Genomic DNA, 16,140 nt, shown 5'->3' on the forward strand with positions numbered 1-16,140 from the left:
AAACTATGACAAGCACAAGGTGCAATTATTGCCAGGGAGTTATCCCTCAGGATATGACTCTGCTCTCCTTTGTAATGACCGCTCATATTACTGCCATTTTCATACCCTTCCCCACGGCAGTCTTCCAGTGGAATATTGTGCTATTTTAGAGTGCTGCGAATCAGCCCAGCGATGGCTGCTCCTGTTTTTGCGTTACAATCGACAAACTCTAAGAAGCGTTCTTGTATTTTCCATTTTCCGCATAACGCAATATAAAAACAGTGTGCTCAATACGCGCCGAATCAGGGGTTGTATCCACTATTACTGTGTAATACTTGACGGGCTTTCTCTCGCTTTCTATCTTCCTAATTACTTGACTTGCACAGATTTCTATGAACTCGTTTTGTATTCCATCAGACAAATAATGTGCTTAGAGACGATTCTTTTTCGTTTGAGATTCCCTCACCTTCTCCAAATGTTCATGCAATAGGGGGTCATAATTGCTGATCAGTACCACAATACCAAGAAAGTGTCCATTTTTTGGATTTCCGATCAATGAATTATCCCCTCTAAATGCCAATCCTCTTTCTCCAAGAAATAAAACAACATCAAGAATTCTGCGAAGTATCTTTCTGCAGCTGCTTCATTTTTAAGGGTTTCCGCTAAGAGAAAATCTACTGAACTTGCATTTCGAATTCTGATTTCATATTGCCGCCATTCTATATAGCAAGTTTTATGATTTTGACTATTTTCATGTTCAGCAATTTTGTCGTGTAACCTCTTCCAACCTTTTTCTTTAGAATAACCTGAAGAGCAACAAAATATGTATGTATCTATGAAATCCTAGTTAGAGTACTGTCAATACTGCTTGGCCTTGTCGGGCCCCCAAAAACCTTCCGGGCCCAGGGCAATTGCCTTTACTTCAAAAAAAGATTGTCTACCAACTCTACTCAACTTTATGTAAAAAAACCCAGTGATGCGAGATCAGGACTTCTAGGTGGCCATTCGTCCCTAAGCAAAAAATGTGACGTGTAATAGTGTCAGTGAAACTAACGTCAATTGACATTAATTCGCTTTAGAAAGGGAACTAATGTCAACTAAATTAATTCCGAATGAGAATTAATGTCAGAATCATGTTGGAATCTACGTCATTGACATTAATTATTTTTACAACTGTGAAATCAGAAAAACTTTTGCTAACATTGACATTTATTCTCTTTGCAAAAGCGAATAACTCCGTCCCTATTGAAAATACGAGAAGTTTTGTAGGACCTAAGTAGCTTAATTGCTGCCTCGACATTTTGCGACTGTGCCGTTCCTAATAGTTGAAGCCTTGACTTGTCGAACGCACGACACAAGCCGTTTCTTCCTGCAGTTCGCACTCTTTACACCTACTAACTTATAAGCATGTGACGCCAGAAGGCAGTGCCCAGTAAGTATGCCCATCGTGCGCCTTAAGTCTTCTATATTAAGAGATTTAAGCCATTTACAACTTCTCTGCATTCCAGAACACTTCTTAATGAGATAATGTCCAAGATATATATATATACCCGACTGCAGCTCATATTTCCGCTTGAAAGACGCTGCAATAAGCAGATTTTAGTAGAGTTCCAAATATTTTTGGAAAAGTGAATTAAGTCAGGCAAACCTGCATTGGGTAAATAATTTACATATAGGCCCCAAGGAAGCTTAACGTCAAAAATATTTTGAAGGAAATACCATTCGGTATTTATAACATTTAATATATGTATACATATATGTACGTTTCTCCAACTACGTATCATTAACAGGAAAGGAAACGGGAACAAAGAAATACCAAAATGGATATCGTAAACAACCTTGATGCGCAAAGAAGGGCACGATCTAAAAAGAGGAATAGGAGGAGGCGAATTAGGTTCAAAGCGTCCCAACAACCTCAATCAGAGTAAGTACTAAGTATTTACATACATATATCGTTTAATTAATAAGTGCCTGGGCGACCGAGCTTTGCTCGGTAATCTTCGAAAACGCCGCATAACATACTTTGTTCTACATGTCATCATCGACGAGTTATTAATTTCAAACGTTTTTTTAGTTATAGCTCCGACACATAAGCAGTTTTTCATATAGATGTGTTGAACACAAGCTTATGCATTATGAGTAGATTGCACGTATTTTGATTGTGGCGATGTTATTGGAATGCATAAGCTTGCGTTAAACGCATCTATATGAAAAATGTCATTGTACCGCGGCCTTTACAGACTAGGAAAGTCTCACAATTTTATTACATTCCAAAAACTTGTAAATTTTACGAATGACAACTATCAGTTAGTTTAGCCAAAAATGCCGCGAATATTTTGTCGGAACGTGTCCCTACATGTCGCGTCGTATAATGTGCATAAACCTTAAATGTCAACTTACTTCCCTAAGCGCCATCTGTTGGTAAGTACTTAAATGGCTAGATGTCGTTTTCAAATTGAACATATGCCTCTAGTGTTCAACGGTAGCTAATTACCATGGTAAGAAATCTTTCTAATAGTAATCTGTGAGAAATTGTAATTATTCATTTCATATTTGCCAAAAATATCCATATAAATATATTTTGCTAGAATTTGCCACGGTGCTTTGATATTGCATTTCAATTTTATTAGCGTGTGTGAAATTGACAAAAATTAAGTCGAATCATGTGTAAGATTTTTTTACGAATATACAAGAATTGCTCGTTTAAAGTTATAAGATAAAATTTATAATAGAGCGGGTACAGGATATAACCTTACCTCCCCAGAAAAAGGTTCAGAGTCAAAAAGGAGCTCATTTAGGAGTCTGAATTAAAAACAACTCCCTTCTCAGATCAGAATTTGCTGTTTCAGGTACATATGTATTGAAATATGCTGAGATAGCGAGGTTCCAAAGCAAATACTGAAATATGGTTTTTTCATCCGAATACTGAGATGGGTGGCACAATCCCATGATGAAATGAATATTCAGATGTACTCATCTCGTTGACGTTTCCCTTTATTTTGACAAGTTCGGTATGCATATTTTTGAGGGTTGTCTATCGTACATAATTGCCTTTGAATTATACTACGATCGGAGTAGATTTTACTATACGTTTAGAAATACAATAACTTTATAAGCCGCTACCAGAATTTTTTGACAAAGCGGTTAACGTAACTTTGTATTCCCTATCAGAATATAGAAAAACTTTGCAGAAAATTAATTTCTTTGAAGACTTTGTACGAAAAATTAAGCAATCAAAATTTATCACTTTTGAAATACACGTAAACACAGGCAAATATAGCTGCCGAAAAAATGAGGTTTTGTTGTTGACATTACCTTTATTATTGCATTATGGCACAATCCCAAGTTGTTCGACAAAAAAAAAAACAAAAAAAAAGTAAACAAGTTGATGTCTATTGGAACGATTTTCCGCCATCCCTTTTCAAATTTAGTTTTGAGACAAACTTGTTTCGGCGTTGTGCTGTCATCAGTGTCGATTTCGTTCCTATATACATCAACTAACCAATTACTTACTTACTTAATTAGCGCTTAACCGTTTAAACGGTTACACTGAGTATTATCAAAATGAGGTGTGTTTATTAACTAAATATTTCTCGTTACAAAAGAAAATAAGTTTAGCGAATTTTTTCACGATATTTCAAGTCTTCGTGGTTGGCTCCCGAAATACTGGAAAAATATTTTATTAAGAACTTGGTGTTTAATTTTGAATTTTGTTACATAATTAAAATATTATTTTGCTGTGTGCACTCATGGAATGACACTCTATCTCGGCTATCAGTTCGAAAACGGCCGATTTCAGGATTTGTTTTAAATACGTGCTATCTCAAAACTCGGTTGACGAACGACAAATCAATCACGGGCATTTTTTCATGATCTCAGAATATATTAAATTTATGTTCCGATATGGAAAATACAAAAATATTGTGTACAAAATTTTTGGCTTCATGCCACCTCGAAGAGTAGTAGTAAGTGGGTTATTCCGCCAGAAAAAACACCACGAATAAAAAAACCGGAATTGAATTATTGGCGCATAGGCATAGTCAAAATAAAATAGGTTCTAAATTTATTTACAGCTTTTTGACATAATTTTCCATGAGCTATCTGTCGAAAAGCTGCAACTAAATATAAAACCTATTTTATTTTGACTATGACAATGGGCCATTGTCGTTTAATGCATCAAAACCGCGAAACAGTCAAAAAAATTCTCTAGAAATCGTATTTTATTAAGTTTTTCAGGTTTATCGATGATAAACTAAATATTTATAAATGTTAGTATTTGCACGCACATGCTCAGCACACACACGTGCGTGAAGTAGAATCTCACTGCTCATAAACATGAGCTGTGCAATATTGTAAAAATTTTGAACACACAACTCGTGTGTGTGCCATATGAAATAAAGGACATGCGCAAGAGTGTACTCTTTGATTAAAACATTTAGGCACACGCTCGTGTGTGTGCTGTTTAATTGAATACACTCGCTCATGTAAATGTGCCGAGTGCAGTTAAATGATCCACATATGTATGCTCAGATTGCACCATAAGTTAAGAAAAAGCGTAGCATAACGTATTTGAAGGATATGCTGATTCTGGTTACCATAAAGATTAAAACACCGCGAGATTATTAATACTACATAGATTCCAATACAGAGGTGACGCTGTAGTCATGAAAAAATACCAATTAGCAACTCAATTGAATATGGAAATTTTGAGTTTCCTCTTCTTTTATCTAGAGCCTCACATCCAGGATAGTTAAACAGCTGGATACAAATTCATATAATAAGGAAACAAATTTGATTGAAAAAATTGAATTTTCCTGACGGATTTTGAAAACAATTTTTTGATATGTGCCTATTTGTTTAGGAATCCGAATGTCAGGTAAAAATGTTGTGTATTGTTTTGGAAAAAAAATGCTCACATGATTCAAGTTAAATTTTTTACACAGCACATGGGTATACATACATATGTATAAATATTTTATATACAAAGCACACACATGCGCTTGTTTTTATTCGAGTCAGTACACACATGAGCTGTGTGCTAAAACTTTCGTCTGATAGCGCACAGCTCATGTGTATGAGCGCTAAATATACAAATCTGCTGCACGTGGATGTGTAAATACGTTTTTTTCTTTGTGATATCTAAAAGTCACGCTAAGGTACAAATTGAATGTTAGTTTCTCTGTTAGCTTTCTGTACTGTAAGTTTTGTACAGCCAATTTTGTAAATATATTATAGTTTGTATGAAATTAGTAAGTGGAGTCATTTACATACATAAGCGGGTGATTTCGTACTTCCACCCATAACTCCTAGAAAGTGGTAATTTTTTTCTATTGGATGAGTGTTCCACAGTGATACACTTTCAAAAGTTCTATAATTACTAGTTAAAGAAAAATTACTTAAAATTGAATATCCCAAATGTAAATTTAAACTTTAAGAAATTCCTCGTAACTTCCTTACAACGCATTGAAATCAAGCTAATGGTTATGCCTTGCTCGCATTCATGCTTTTATAGTCTGCAGAACGACAGTCTCCACATCTGTATTGGTTTACACGTCTCTGGCTCGATGGTGTGTTAAATTCTAGAAGCTGTGAGCCTTATTTTGCAACTCCTTTCGAAATAAAGTTCTTTCGAATTTGAAAAAAATTTATGTGATTTGATAGCAATCGAATCGCATTTTCTCACGAATCGAATTACAGAATAAGGCTCCTTGTCTCATTTATTGGCAGCCCCTTTTACCACATATTGTTATCACTATCGCTGGCTTCTCTCTTTCTGCAAACATAAAATATTAAAATAAATTGAAGCCATATACTCAAAACTAAATAGATAGCTAAAAAAAATTACATCATATTTAAGAGATAGCATACAAATATAAACAAAGTTATAACTAACTTTTTGTATCTACTTTACAGAAAATGTAGTAAAACCGAACAAAAACTCGAGAAAGATATTGAAACCCAACTCAACGATGCCGTGCAAAATATGACGTTGAATGAGAATGAAAGTAATTACCAAGTTCAAAGAAGACAACCGATTTTTGGGTAAATAAAAATGCAAATGTATATGTATATAAGTATGAGTTTAAATATTATAAGAAGATGCACAGGATTTCTTTTTTATTTCCCCACTTGTAAGCCCAGTTTTTTTTTTTTTGGTACTACCGTCAAGTATTCCGTCGGCAGGTAGGTTGAGCGCTAAGCTCTACGTCTGTCGGGGTCACGTTGCTGTACTTTGATAGTCCCGCTTTATAGTTAAAGCTGGGACTGGCAGGCCCTGATTACTACCTCAATGTGCTTGACACATCCACTTCTACGAATATTTCCAAGCATAACTTAAACACTGTGCATACAGTGCTTGTGGCATGTTTGTGCGTTCGACTACTTGTATTGTAGGTTTTTTTTTATATATGTATATATATAAATAAATTTATTTATTTTTTTCATTTAATTTTAATAGGTTTTTTTTTCATTTAATTTTAATAGGCCTTGTCTCCAATCCGTGTATAAACCCTGATTACATGTGAGACGTTTACACTCCTACTCGTTGTTTCTACAGTTGGTTGGTTTGTCGTTGCGTGTATGTTGACTGCTTTTGTCACACGGTTGAAGAGGCCGTGTTTCCAATTCGTGCTTTATTCCTTCACCTGGGGCAGTATTCGAACGGTTGAAGAGGCCTTGTCTCCAATCCGTCGCCTGGTTTACTTGCCTACATATATTCCGGTCTTTTCTTATTTTATCATTCTGAAGCCGCTAATTGTACGGAGTCAGTTCGATCCCCTCCAGCTTTGCAGTTTGTTCTCCACCCGCAAAACTCGACTGTTCAATGTTCGCTGCTGCGCCGGAGCCTTTCCAGACTTCGTAGACACTTCATTATTTCCGCTATTACATCGTATGCCGCAGATCATTTTACCACAGTGATCGCATATGTTGTTAGGCTCGTGATTGAATCGGTGCAAATATTCCTTAAAGCATCCGTGACCACTCAGACACTGGTAGATTTCTACCTCGCCGTGCTTTCTAGATATCCATATATTAATATCTGGGATACATCGGTGTGTCCAGCGTCCATTTGTTGAAGCATTCCACCTGATCTGCCAATTCTGCACGCTTAGCTCTCGCGCTCCATCACGTGAGTTTTGATCCTGATAAATCGTCGCTGCTTCTTTTGCTAATATGTCTATAGGACACATTCCTGCGTTGATTAGTGCTGCGTCGTCAGAGACAGTTTTAAATGCGCTAAAGACGCGTAGTGCACACAGGCGGTAGGTCGACTTTACCCCGCGGAAGTATGATTTATACTCCGTGGCCTGAAGCCAAACAGGAGCCCCGTCAAATATTTGGCTTTTTACAACGCCAACCAGAAGTTGACGCCGTCGTTGCTTTTATCCTCTTGCATTTATCATTATCCTAGGTAATGCTGCTACCTTTTCATTGGCATACTCTAAATGGGTTTTGAATGACAACATCCTGTCTATCACAACCGTCAAGTATTTTATTGCAGGCAGCGTGTCGATGTTATGGCGGCCGATTATTATATTGACCTGCCCACCCTCTTCCTACTTGAAACGAGTACAGCCTCTGTTTTTTGTTCCGCCAGCTGCACTCCATTTCCGTAAGCCACGATTGAACCATCGCTATGCTTGCAATAGATTTGGCGCATATTTCGCCTAGGCGCTTGGCCGTGACTACCAATGCGATATCGTCCGCGAAGCCGACAATTTTCAGCCCATTGGGTACCTTGAGGTGCAATACTCCGTCGTACATAATGTTCCAAAGCAGTGGACCGAGCACGGAGCCTTGAGGAACACCGCCTGTGACATGAAGCTTTTCTACTCCAGCAGCAGTTTCATATTCTAGCACTCTACTGCGTATGATCTTACGCAGGTAAAGGGATGTGCCTATCTGGTCCAGCGTGTCTAGAATTTTTGCCCAATTGGCAGTGTTGAAGGCATTTTTCACATCTAAAGTAGTGATAAGGCAATACTCCTTAGAGCCTCGAGCCATCGAGTGTCACTTATGGCTTCTTGGGCCACTTTCTTCGCCATGTTCGCAGCTTGGATGGTAGATCTTCCTTTCCTAAACCCAAACTGATTATCGGAAATACCCCCCACATCTTCGATTTCTTTTTCGAGTCGATTAAGAGGACTCGCTTACCGGCGGAGTCGAGCAGGCAAATGGGACTGTAGCTAGATGATACCGCCGTATTTTTACCAGGCTTTGGCAGCAGTACCAACTTTTGTCGTTTCCATATTTTAGGAAATGTCCCCTCAGCCAAGCATGCATTAAATAGTTTCGCAAATGTTGGCGTGTTATAAGTGAGAGCTAGTTTGAGTGCTCTGTTTGGTACCCCGTCTGGACCAAGAGACTTGCGGTCTTGCAGTCTATTCACCGATTGAAAGACCTCGACGACGGTAACCTCGTCAAATGAGTATAGTGCGGCGCCTGATGTGGGAGAAACTAGCTCCCTTTGCGTGAGGAATAAAGTATCTACCACGTTTCTGAGAAAAGAGGGGCATGTTGGCATCGCCTCTCCTTTGTGTTTTAATTTCTTAAAAACCAATTTATAAGCTGTGCCCCAAGGGTCATTCTCGACGTCATCGCAAAGCTTAAGAAAGCATTCGCGCTTACTATCTTGTATTGCTCTCTTAAGTGCGAGTCGCGCTCTTTTGTAGGTAGCTCTGCACTCTAGAAGGTCCGGTCTCCCTCTGACTCGTTGATAGCGCCTCCTAGCCTGAATACACTCTCTCCTTAGGGAATGTATGCGCTGTTCCGTCAAAATGTGGAACAATGTTTGCGCTTGGGCTTTCTAGTCATTGACGCATCGCATGCTGCTCTAATATCCGCCATTAATTTATTCGCCATGTCCTTAGCACTTCCTCTATGTTCGACTGTTGTCAACATTAGCTTGAATATGTCGGGGTCAAAAGTATTGATATTCCAACCTCTGTTTTTAAGGGTGGTTGTATAGTGGGCCGCCCTCCCCCTCAAGGTTCATGTCCACAACAATCGCCGAGTGATCGCTTTGGGTATAGCAATCAATGATTTTCCACTCAGCCAACCTGTAGAGATTGGCGCTGACAAACGTTATGTCGATTACGGAGCCGAACCCGTTCTTAAGAAGGTGTTTTGCACACCCACGTTAAGGAGCGCTACATCAAGGCATGCAAATGCTTCGAGCAAAGCCCTCCCTTTGGGAGATATTCTCTGTGAGCCCCACTCTATAGCCCATGCATTAAAGTCTCCCTCGATGACAAAACGCTCCCGCATCGTCGCATCCACGCTAGTTTCCCAACGATTTCTTCGAACGCGTCCAGCGGCGTTCTAGGCGGTATATAGCAACTGTAAACGTAAATGCCATCTATCTTACCGCATACGAATCCTCGTTTGGTGTTAGCGTGCTCCGCTAGGTCGTGGGTTCAAGCCCCAAAGCAACGTAAAAAATTTAGAAAAAGGTTTTTTCAATTAGAAAAAACAGCTTTTCTAAGCGGGGTCGCCCTTCTCCGAGTGTATTTCCGACATGAAAAGCTTCGAAGTAAAAACTCATCTGCCTTGCAGGTGCCGTTCGCAGTCGACATAAAACATGCCAATTTGTAGGAAAAATTAATTAGAAAAGAAGCTCTGCCTAAAATCTCTTCAAAAGTTATCGCGCCTTGTATTTTTTTTATTGATTTGTTTAGTAAATGAATGACTTATAATTGCCGACAGTTTTTCGCATTCTTTAAGGAGGTAAGTGAACCTCACTGCATTTTTGCAGTGCTCGTTCGAACACTCCAAGAGTCATCTAATCTTCTCTCGCTCTTCAGCCATATGTTAAAGAAATCGTATGAAAGGGAGTCGCCTTGTCTTAAACCTCGTTTGATTTCGAATAGCTCGGAGAGGTCGGCATCCCGTATTTATAACAAGCCCTGCGTTTGGCATAGTTTTCAAGCGATCATTGTATTGAGAAAGTACGATATTACCGTTAACATTCTTAACCTTTCAAATTTTTTCCCCAGAAACATTTTAAGTTAGCTTCTCCGATTAACAAGGAAGAACACAAATTAATTTTGTGATATTCGTTTTTGCAGAAAGTTTAAGGCAGTCAAAGAATTGCCTCAATACTACCCCAGGGAAAAAATGAAATTGGCGCAAACTAAAAAGTTTTCAATGGCATCTCTGGTTAATGGAGACTCATCAATTCAGTTTGTATCGCCAAATTAATGAAACAGCTCAGGGACCAGATTCAGTAAGCGTGTACTATATTCTTTCATATAATTTGTGTAAATGAAAAGTGTAAAAAACTCACACTTACTGAGTCTAGCCCTAGGAATACTTGTACATATGCATAATTAATCTTTTTTTCCAGAAAATACATAGACTCTCTTTATCTTCAACCTGAGAACATCAAATTCGCATTACATATGTTATTAGAAATCGAAGATCTATACGCCATGTTACCTTATTGCAGTTTATACCAAAGAAACGCTTGTGTTGTTCAATCTGGGAATCAGCTTAAGTTCAAGGTACTTCGAAACCAGGTCTATCTCCAAAATAGGTTGATTCAATTTACATATGAGCGGGCTCGGTTTGAATTTTACGCTTCATTTTGGTTTTAGCGGCGAATGTTGTAGGTTAAAACTGCAGTCAAATTTAAAATTAGTTTGAGCTCGCACTGAAAAATCCAGCCATTGTATCCAGTTTTGCATTGACTGTAATATTGAGCATTATTTCTATATTGGCCTGCGGAAGAAACCAATTTATTTGGCTACTCTTATTTACAGAAACGAATGAAAACTGACTCTTTGAAATACACCCATACCATTTCAAATAGTGATCACACCGCGCTATCTCTCTATGTAGCACCTTCAGGTCAAATAGAATATTTTTTTCGAGTCAAGTGCAAAGTTTTCAAATAGTATGAAACTTTTTAGAAATGAAATTAAACTTCTTTGAAATAAAATGAAACTTTTTTGTTATGAAATTAAACATTTTTGAAATCAACTGAAACTTTTCTCAAATGAAATTAAACTTTTTCATTTCAATTGAAACTATATTTGGATTTACTAAAGTATTGAGGTTAGACTCCGTCACCTGTTGTTGTTGTTGTTATAGCGATAAGGTTGCTCCCCGAAGGCTTTGGGGAGTGTTATCGATGTGATGCTCCTTTGCCGGATACAAATCCGGTACGCTCCGGTACCATAGCCACCATTAAGGTGCTAGCCCGACCATCTCGGGAACGATTTATGTGGCCACATTAAACCTTCAGGCCACTCCTTCACCTAATGTCCAGTGTTGACATAAGCTACAGTTAAATTGTGTCTGGATTAGTTATAGAACTTTGGCTGTTTCAATAAAATTCAGTTAATAAAAGGCACTGGAAACGGTTCGATAAAACGATTTTATTTAGCTTGACTCTGTGTAGCGAACAGAATTTTGTAATTGAAATTTAAGTAAGTTCCCGATAAGCTACAAGCTTGAAACTTGGAATATAGTTCAGAACCCGATGACAATGCAATAATAAGAAACCAACTTCGATAGGTGGCGCATGGATCGAAATATTTCAAAAAATCGTATTTCGGGTCAGATTTGGCTTATATTTGGAACACATAATAAATACATGAATAGAAAGTGACCTATGAAAAAAATCGCCGCTATGTAGCGCAAGATCCAGATACTCAAAAACATCTAATTAGTTTTCCGATTTGGCTCATATTTGGAACACATGTTACATACAGAAATAGAAATCGCTTTATGAAAAAAAATTCCCGCCAGGTGCCGCAAGGATCAAGATATTCAAAAAAATCGTATTGGGGTCCGATTTGGCTCATATTTGGAACACACGTTACATACAGTCCGGTAGAAGTAACATGAAAATACTTTGGAGTTCGAAGAGGGAGCATACGTGGCACGAGTCGAGTAAAGCCTTCGTATTGAGGACTTAGATTATAACAAATTGTCAGGAAAGAGTCCTCGTAATAATGAGGCACTAAATGAACTAAATAGAATGAGAAATAATAGGCAATTAAATAAAAAACTAAAAACTTGATAATAAAATAATTAAATAAAAAATTGCTTATTTAAACGGTTTTATTGAAAACAATACTTACATTAAGTAATAATAATAATAAAAGATATAAAATAATTAGTTAGGTTTTTGGTACTAGTCATTACACTCCTCATCAATCTAGGGCGTTGATCAGGCAAATAAATAAAAGCGTTGGCCGCGTGAAAAACGTGAGGCGTTGCATAACCTGATTAAGGTTCAGTTGGTCTTACTTATACATACATATATGAAAATATGAATAGAAATTTGACGCGACCACGCTTTTATTTATTTGTCTGATCAACGCCCTAGATTTATGAGGGGTATGATGACTAGTACCTAGGTTAGGTTGAACTGGCCGGTCCATGAAGACCTCACACAGACTGAATGAGCCCGCAGTGTTACCAGAAGTTTGTTTTTAACGACCAAACTGAAAACCCTATCAAAAACCAGGACCTATGTTATAAAATAACTCCGTCCTCTTGGTATATACTAGAAGCTTCCTAGGACTTAAGCCACTTGCTGCTTCTAGATCTGACAGCTGTATCACTTCTAGTAGCCTGGCAAGCGCAGGGCACGAGCTCGATCGTTTCCTAGTATAATAGATGACTAGTACCTAAGACCTACCTAATTATTTTCTATATTTTAATATTATTATAACTTAATGTAAGTATTGTTTTCAACAAAACCGTTTAACTGTTCATATGATTTGAAAAAAGTTTCATTTGCCTTTAACCCGAAAACGCAGTGTCTTGGGTATTTAAATCAAGATGTTCAGCTGAGCCAAAAACTATCGTTAAACAGGGCGGTTAAGCCAATGTTTAATTTAAGTGCAGCCTTTTTATAAATACACAGATTTTTAAAAGAAAATTACCTAAATAATCGATTATCAATTATATAAATAGGTGAAGGTGCCCAAAAAAACTAAAATCGACGATATTCTGAGTCCTGAAATTGATCAAGTAGTATTTGTACCGTTAAAGAGTACGGCTTTAAAACGACATACAATTAAATATGAAGTGGACCTACTTCGTATTGATCCCGCCGAGTATAACGCTCCAGACCCAGACCTTCACCGTCATGTGAGAAAGTTACAAGCAATTAAAAAAAATTCAGGAAGCGTTAGAATCTATGAAAATGACGACGAAGATGAGGATGAAGACGAAGGTGATCACAAGTGGAAGAGCAAGGTGAAACGACATAATATCCATTATGTGCCACCATTTGATTTAAAAAAAAAATACGATGTAATCTTCCGTCCAAATCGTTATTCGTTTCGTGCTCAATACCGTGCATTAGAATTATTGGACAAAGAGAAAATAAGTTACGTTTTCCCCATCGGTGAATTACCAAAAGTGGAGGCTATCACAAACCTTAAGTAAGTAAAAATGAGATCATAAATATACAATGGAGGGTGAAGTGTCTCTTTTTGTATGTATGTTTATAAAATACCTACTGGCCATATTCTGGTTTTCGAATTTGAGACTCTGCACCAAATAAGACTGGCACATCGGTTTGGTGGCATAAATATGTTTGAGTATTCTGAGGTTAGGGAAAGTTTAATAGGCGGGTCCGTGAGAACCTCACATAGACTGAAGGAGTTCACAGTGTTATGTTAGCCTTTGGCTTACTTGCGGAATTTCTTAGCTCAGATTTTTCTTAAAAAAGATAATTTACCGTTCTACAAATGAGCCTTATAGAGCGTGATTTTTGTCTCGAATTTATATCCGTCAAAAGTGACGTTTTCTTTTTGGATGATATAAAATGCTTCGTACTGTCCTTGTTCACCGTAAGACCTGTTTTGTTTGCTCCAGGGAAGGTAGAGCTTACGACGTGTATGCTAAAGCTAATGATATCGGTATGAACGGCATGTTCCAGTAATTGTACGTAACTTTAAAAGATCTGCCGCTAGAATCATCTCCTCCACCTATCAGGTTAAAGAAATAGCACTACAAGATGGCCTTGTCTAATACCTCTTTTAGAGTCGAATGGCTCAAAGATGTACCTTAGTAAAACATTGCGGACCTGATGCTGTGGTAAGGTTTATTTGTGGCAAAAATTTCTAAAAGTTTTGCAGGGAACTTAAATTCAGATATAGCAGTATACAAGCATCTCCTTTTCGCGTTGTGAAAAACTGCTTCGAAGAGAACAAAAAGATGTAGGTATTCCATCTTTGGCTTGTCAGATCTTTTCATTGGTATGGGTTTTTACGTGCGGACTCTAAGCCCAGCGCACAACCTACTTACGGGACTTGGATTTTATTCGCCTCTAACGACCGGCAGGCTACGGTAACATTGAGCAGAGAAGAATGTCCCAACAGCATATTTTTAAGTGACATCTTATCTATTTTATGGCTGTAAATATTGCGATTATTACTATTCACATTATTTTTTTCTTTGTTTAAGCTTGGAAATTATTAATAAACAGATTTGCGAAAATCCCGAACAGTTGCAAGCTGTTACACAAATCGTAGGCGGTGCGAATCCATATAGTCCCTTTATAGTCGTTGGACCACCTGGTAAGTACACAAACGTTTTATAATGTGCAAATCCTAGAATGGGTAAAAATCAACAGGATGGAACAACCTTTTCAGTAATTCGTTTAAAACTCTCTTTTATCCGTTTTGGATTAGAAATTTCGTATTTGACAAAAAAAATGCGTTACTTTATAGCTTCTGAATCGCACTTCCTTTCACATCGCCATACAGAGTAAGAGCTTACGATTTATCGAATTTGTTCGAGAAGAAATTCCTCGCGTGCATGGATTTCTCGATTCTCGCTTGTGCTCGAAAAGAAATAGTAAATTCTACTTTCTATACATCTGTGGTTAGAATTACTAACGACCAGAAGATGAAGTATTGCAAGGTACTACTATACTTAATCCATCCCAATTTAGTGCAACTCCAATGACCCATACAAGGGGTGCATTTATTTATTATTCTTATAATATCCACTGAACCGGGTCCGCTACATGTTTGTCCGCAAATTTCTATTCAAAATTGGGAATCTTGCAATCGATTTTTGAAACTTGCAAGTCTTGAAGCTTGTAACATTCCGATAATCTGGAAACATAACTTAGCGCCATATAATGCAATATTTAGGATACAAAATTTTACTAGATGGTACAGGAATCAAGATATATAGATTTATTTAGATAATCCAATGGGAACATGTGGAATCTTGCGTTCGATTTTAACGTAACTTCTAATCAAGCTATAATCTTTAATTGTTAATGCATTTTTTTAGAGGACTAGTGCGATTCGCTGAAGGGCTGCTACATACATATTATGGAATGTTACTGTATACAAATAAAACATACATATATCGGCCTATCTCGGCTGCAGTTTAGAAATGCCCTATCTGAGCATAAACTCAACAAATTTTAATAGGAGGTCGTTCATGAAGAATAAGGCGTGAATACCAAGGACTCGTCAAGTTCAATGTGTTAACATAGAGGTGTACGTGTAGGAATATAATGTCTCAGTTAACTAGAGCTCATCCAGAAGTTGAAGTCAAACCAAAATAGCGATAACTTTACCAGACACAAATACTTTCGATAAGACCCACGTCAGCTTTTTATTGGGAACAACCGAAACCGACAAGCTATTGTTTTATAAAAATAAAAAAAAATAAAATAAATTTAAGGCGCGATAAACTCCGAAGAGATCTAAGGCCGGGCTTCTCTTCCAATTTGCGTCGTGCTCCTCTTGATTTTCCCTACAAATTGGCCGGAAGGGACCTGCATGTTTTATGCCGACTCCGAACGGCATCTGCAAGGCAGATTAGTTTTCACTGAGAGCTTTTCATGGCAGAAATACACCCGGAGCGCTTGCCAAACACTGCCGAGGGGCGACTCCGCTTAGACAAATTTTCTTCTAATTGAAAAATCTTATTTCTAAAATTTTGATGTTGCTTTGCCCGGGGTTTGAACCCAGGGCATACGGTGTGGTAGGCGGAGCACGCTACCATCACACCACGGTGGTCGGTTTATTATTAATAGCGATTTATTATCTTCGAGATTTCGATATGCTCTCAGCTTTCTATCGATTTGTTAGCTTATCATTGTCTTCCAATTTCCGATACCAAAGTAGTACTACTCCGATAAGAAATCGATAACAATCGACACATTTTTGATAACGA

The 16,140-nt window shown here is 37.8% G+C and overlaps 1 protein-coding gene across 1 annotated transcript in view; it reads left to right on the forward strand.

The window, feature by feature from the left end:
- The window catches only part of LOC137246120 (uncharacterized), a 197,791-nt gene that overhangs the window by 41,949 nt on the left and 139,702 nt on the right, over nucleotides 1-16,140 (forward strand). Inside the window, exons 2-7 of the mRNA XM_067777213.1 lie at nucleotides 1,770-1,903; nucleotides 5,893-6,021; nucleotides 10,047-10,160; nucleotides 10,325-10,481; nucleotides 12,907-13,379; nucleotides 14,407-14,519. Of these exons, the coding sequence (XP_067633314.1) occupies nucleotides 1,770-1,903; nucleotides 5,893-6,021; nucleotides 10,047-10,160; nucleotides 10,325-10,481; nucleotides 12,907-13,379; nucleotides 14,407-14,519 (1,120 nt within the window). The remainder of the gene's footprint in view (nucleotides 1-1,769; nucleotides 1,904-5,892; nucleotides 6,022-10,046; nucleotides 10,161-10,324; nucleotides 10,482-12,906; nucleotides 13,380-14,406; nucleotides 14,520-16,140) is intronic.

This window comes from Eurosta solidaginis, chromosome 3, assembly GCF_040869045.1.
Source record: "Eurosta solidaginis isolate ZX-2024a chromosome 3, ASM4086904v1, whole genome shotgun sequence".
Classification (NCBI taxonomy): Eukaryota; Metazoa; Arthropoda; class Insecta; order Diptera; family Tephritidae; genus Eurosta; species Eurosta solidaginis.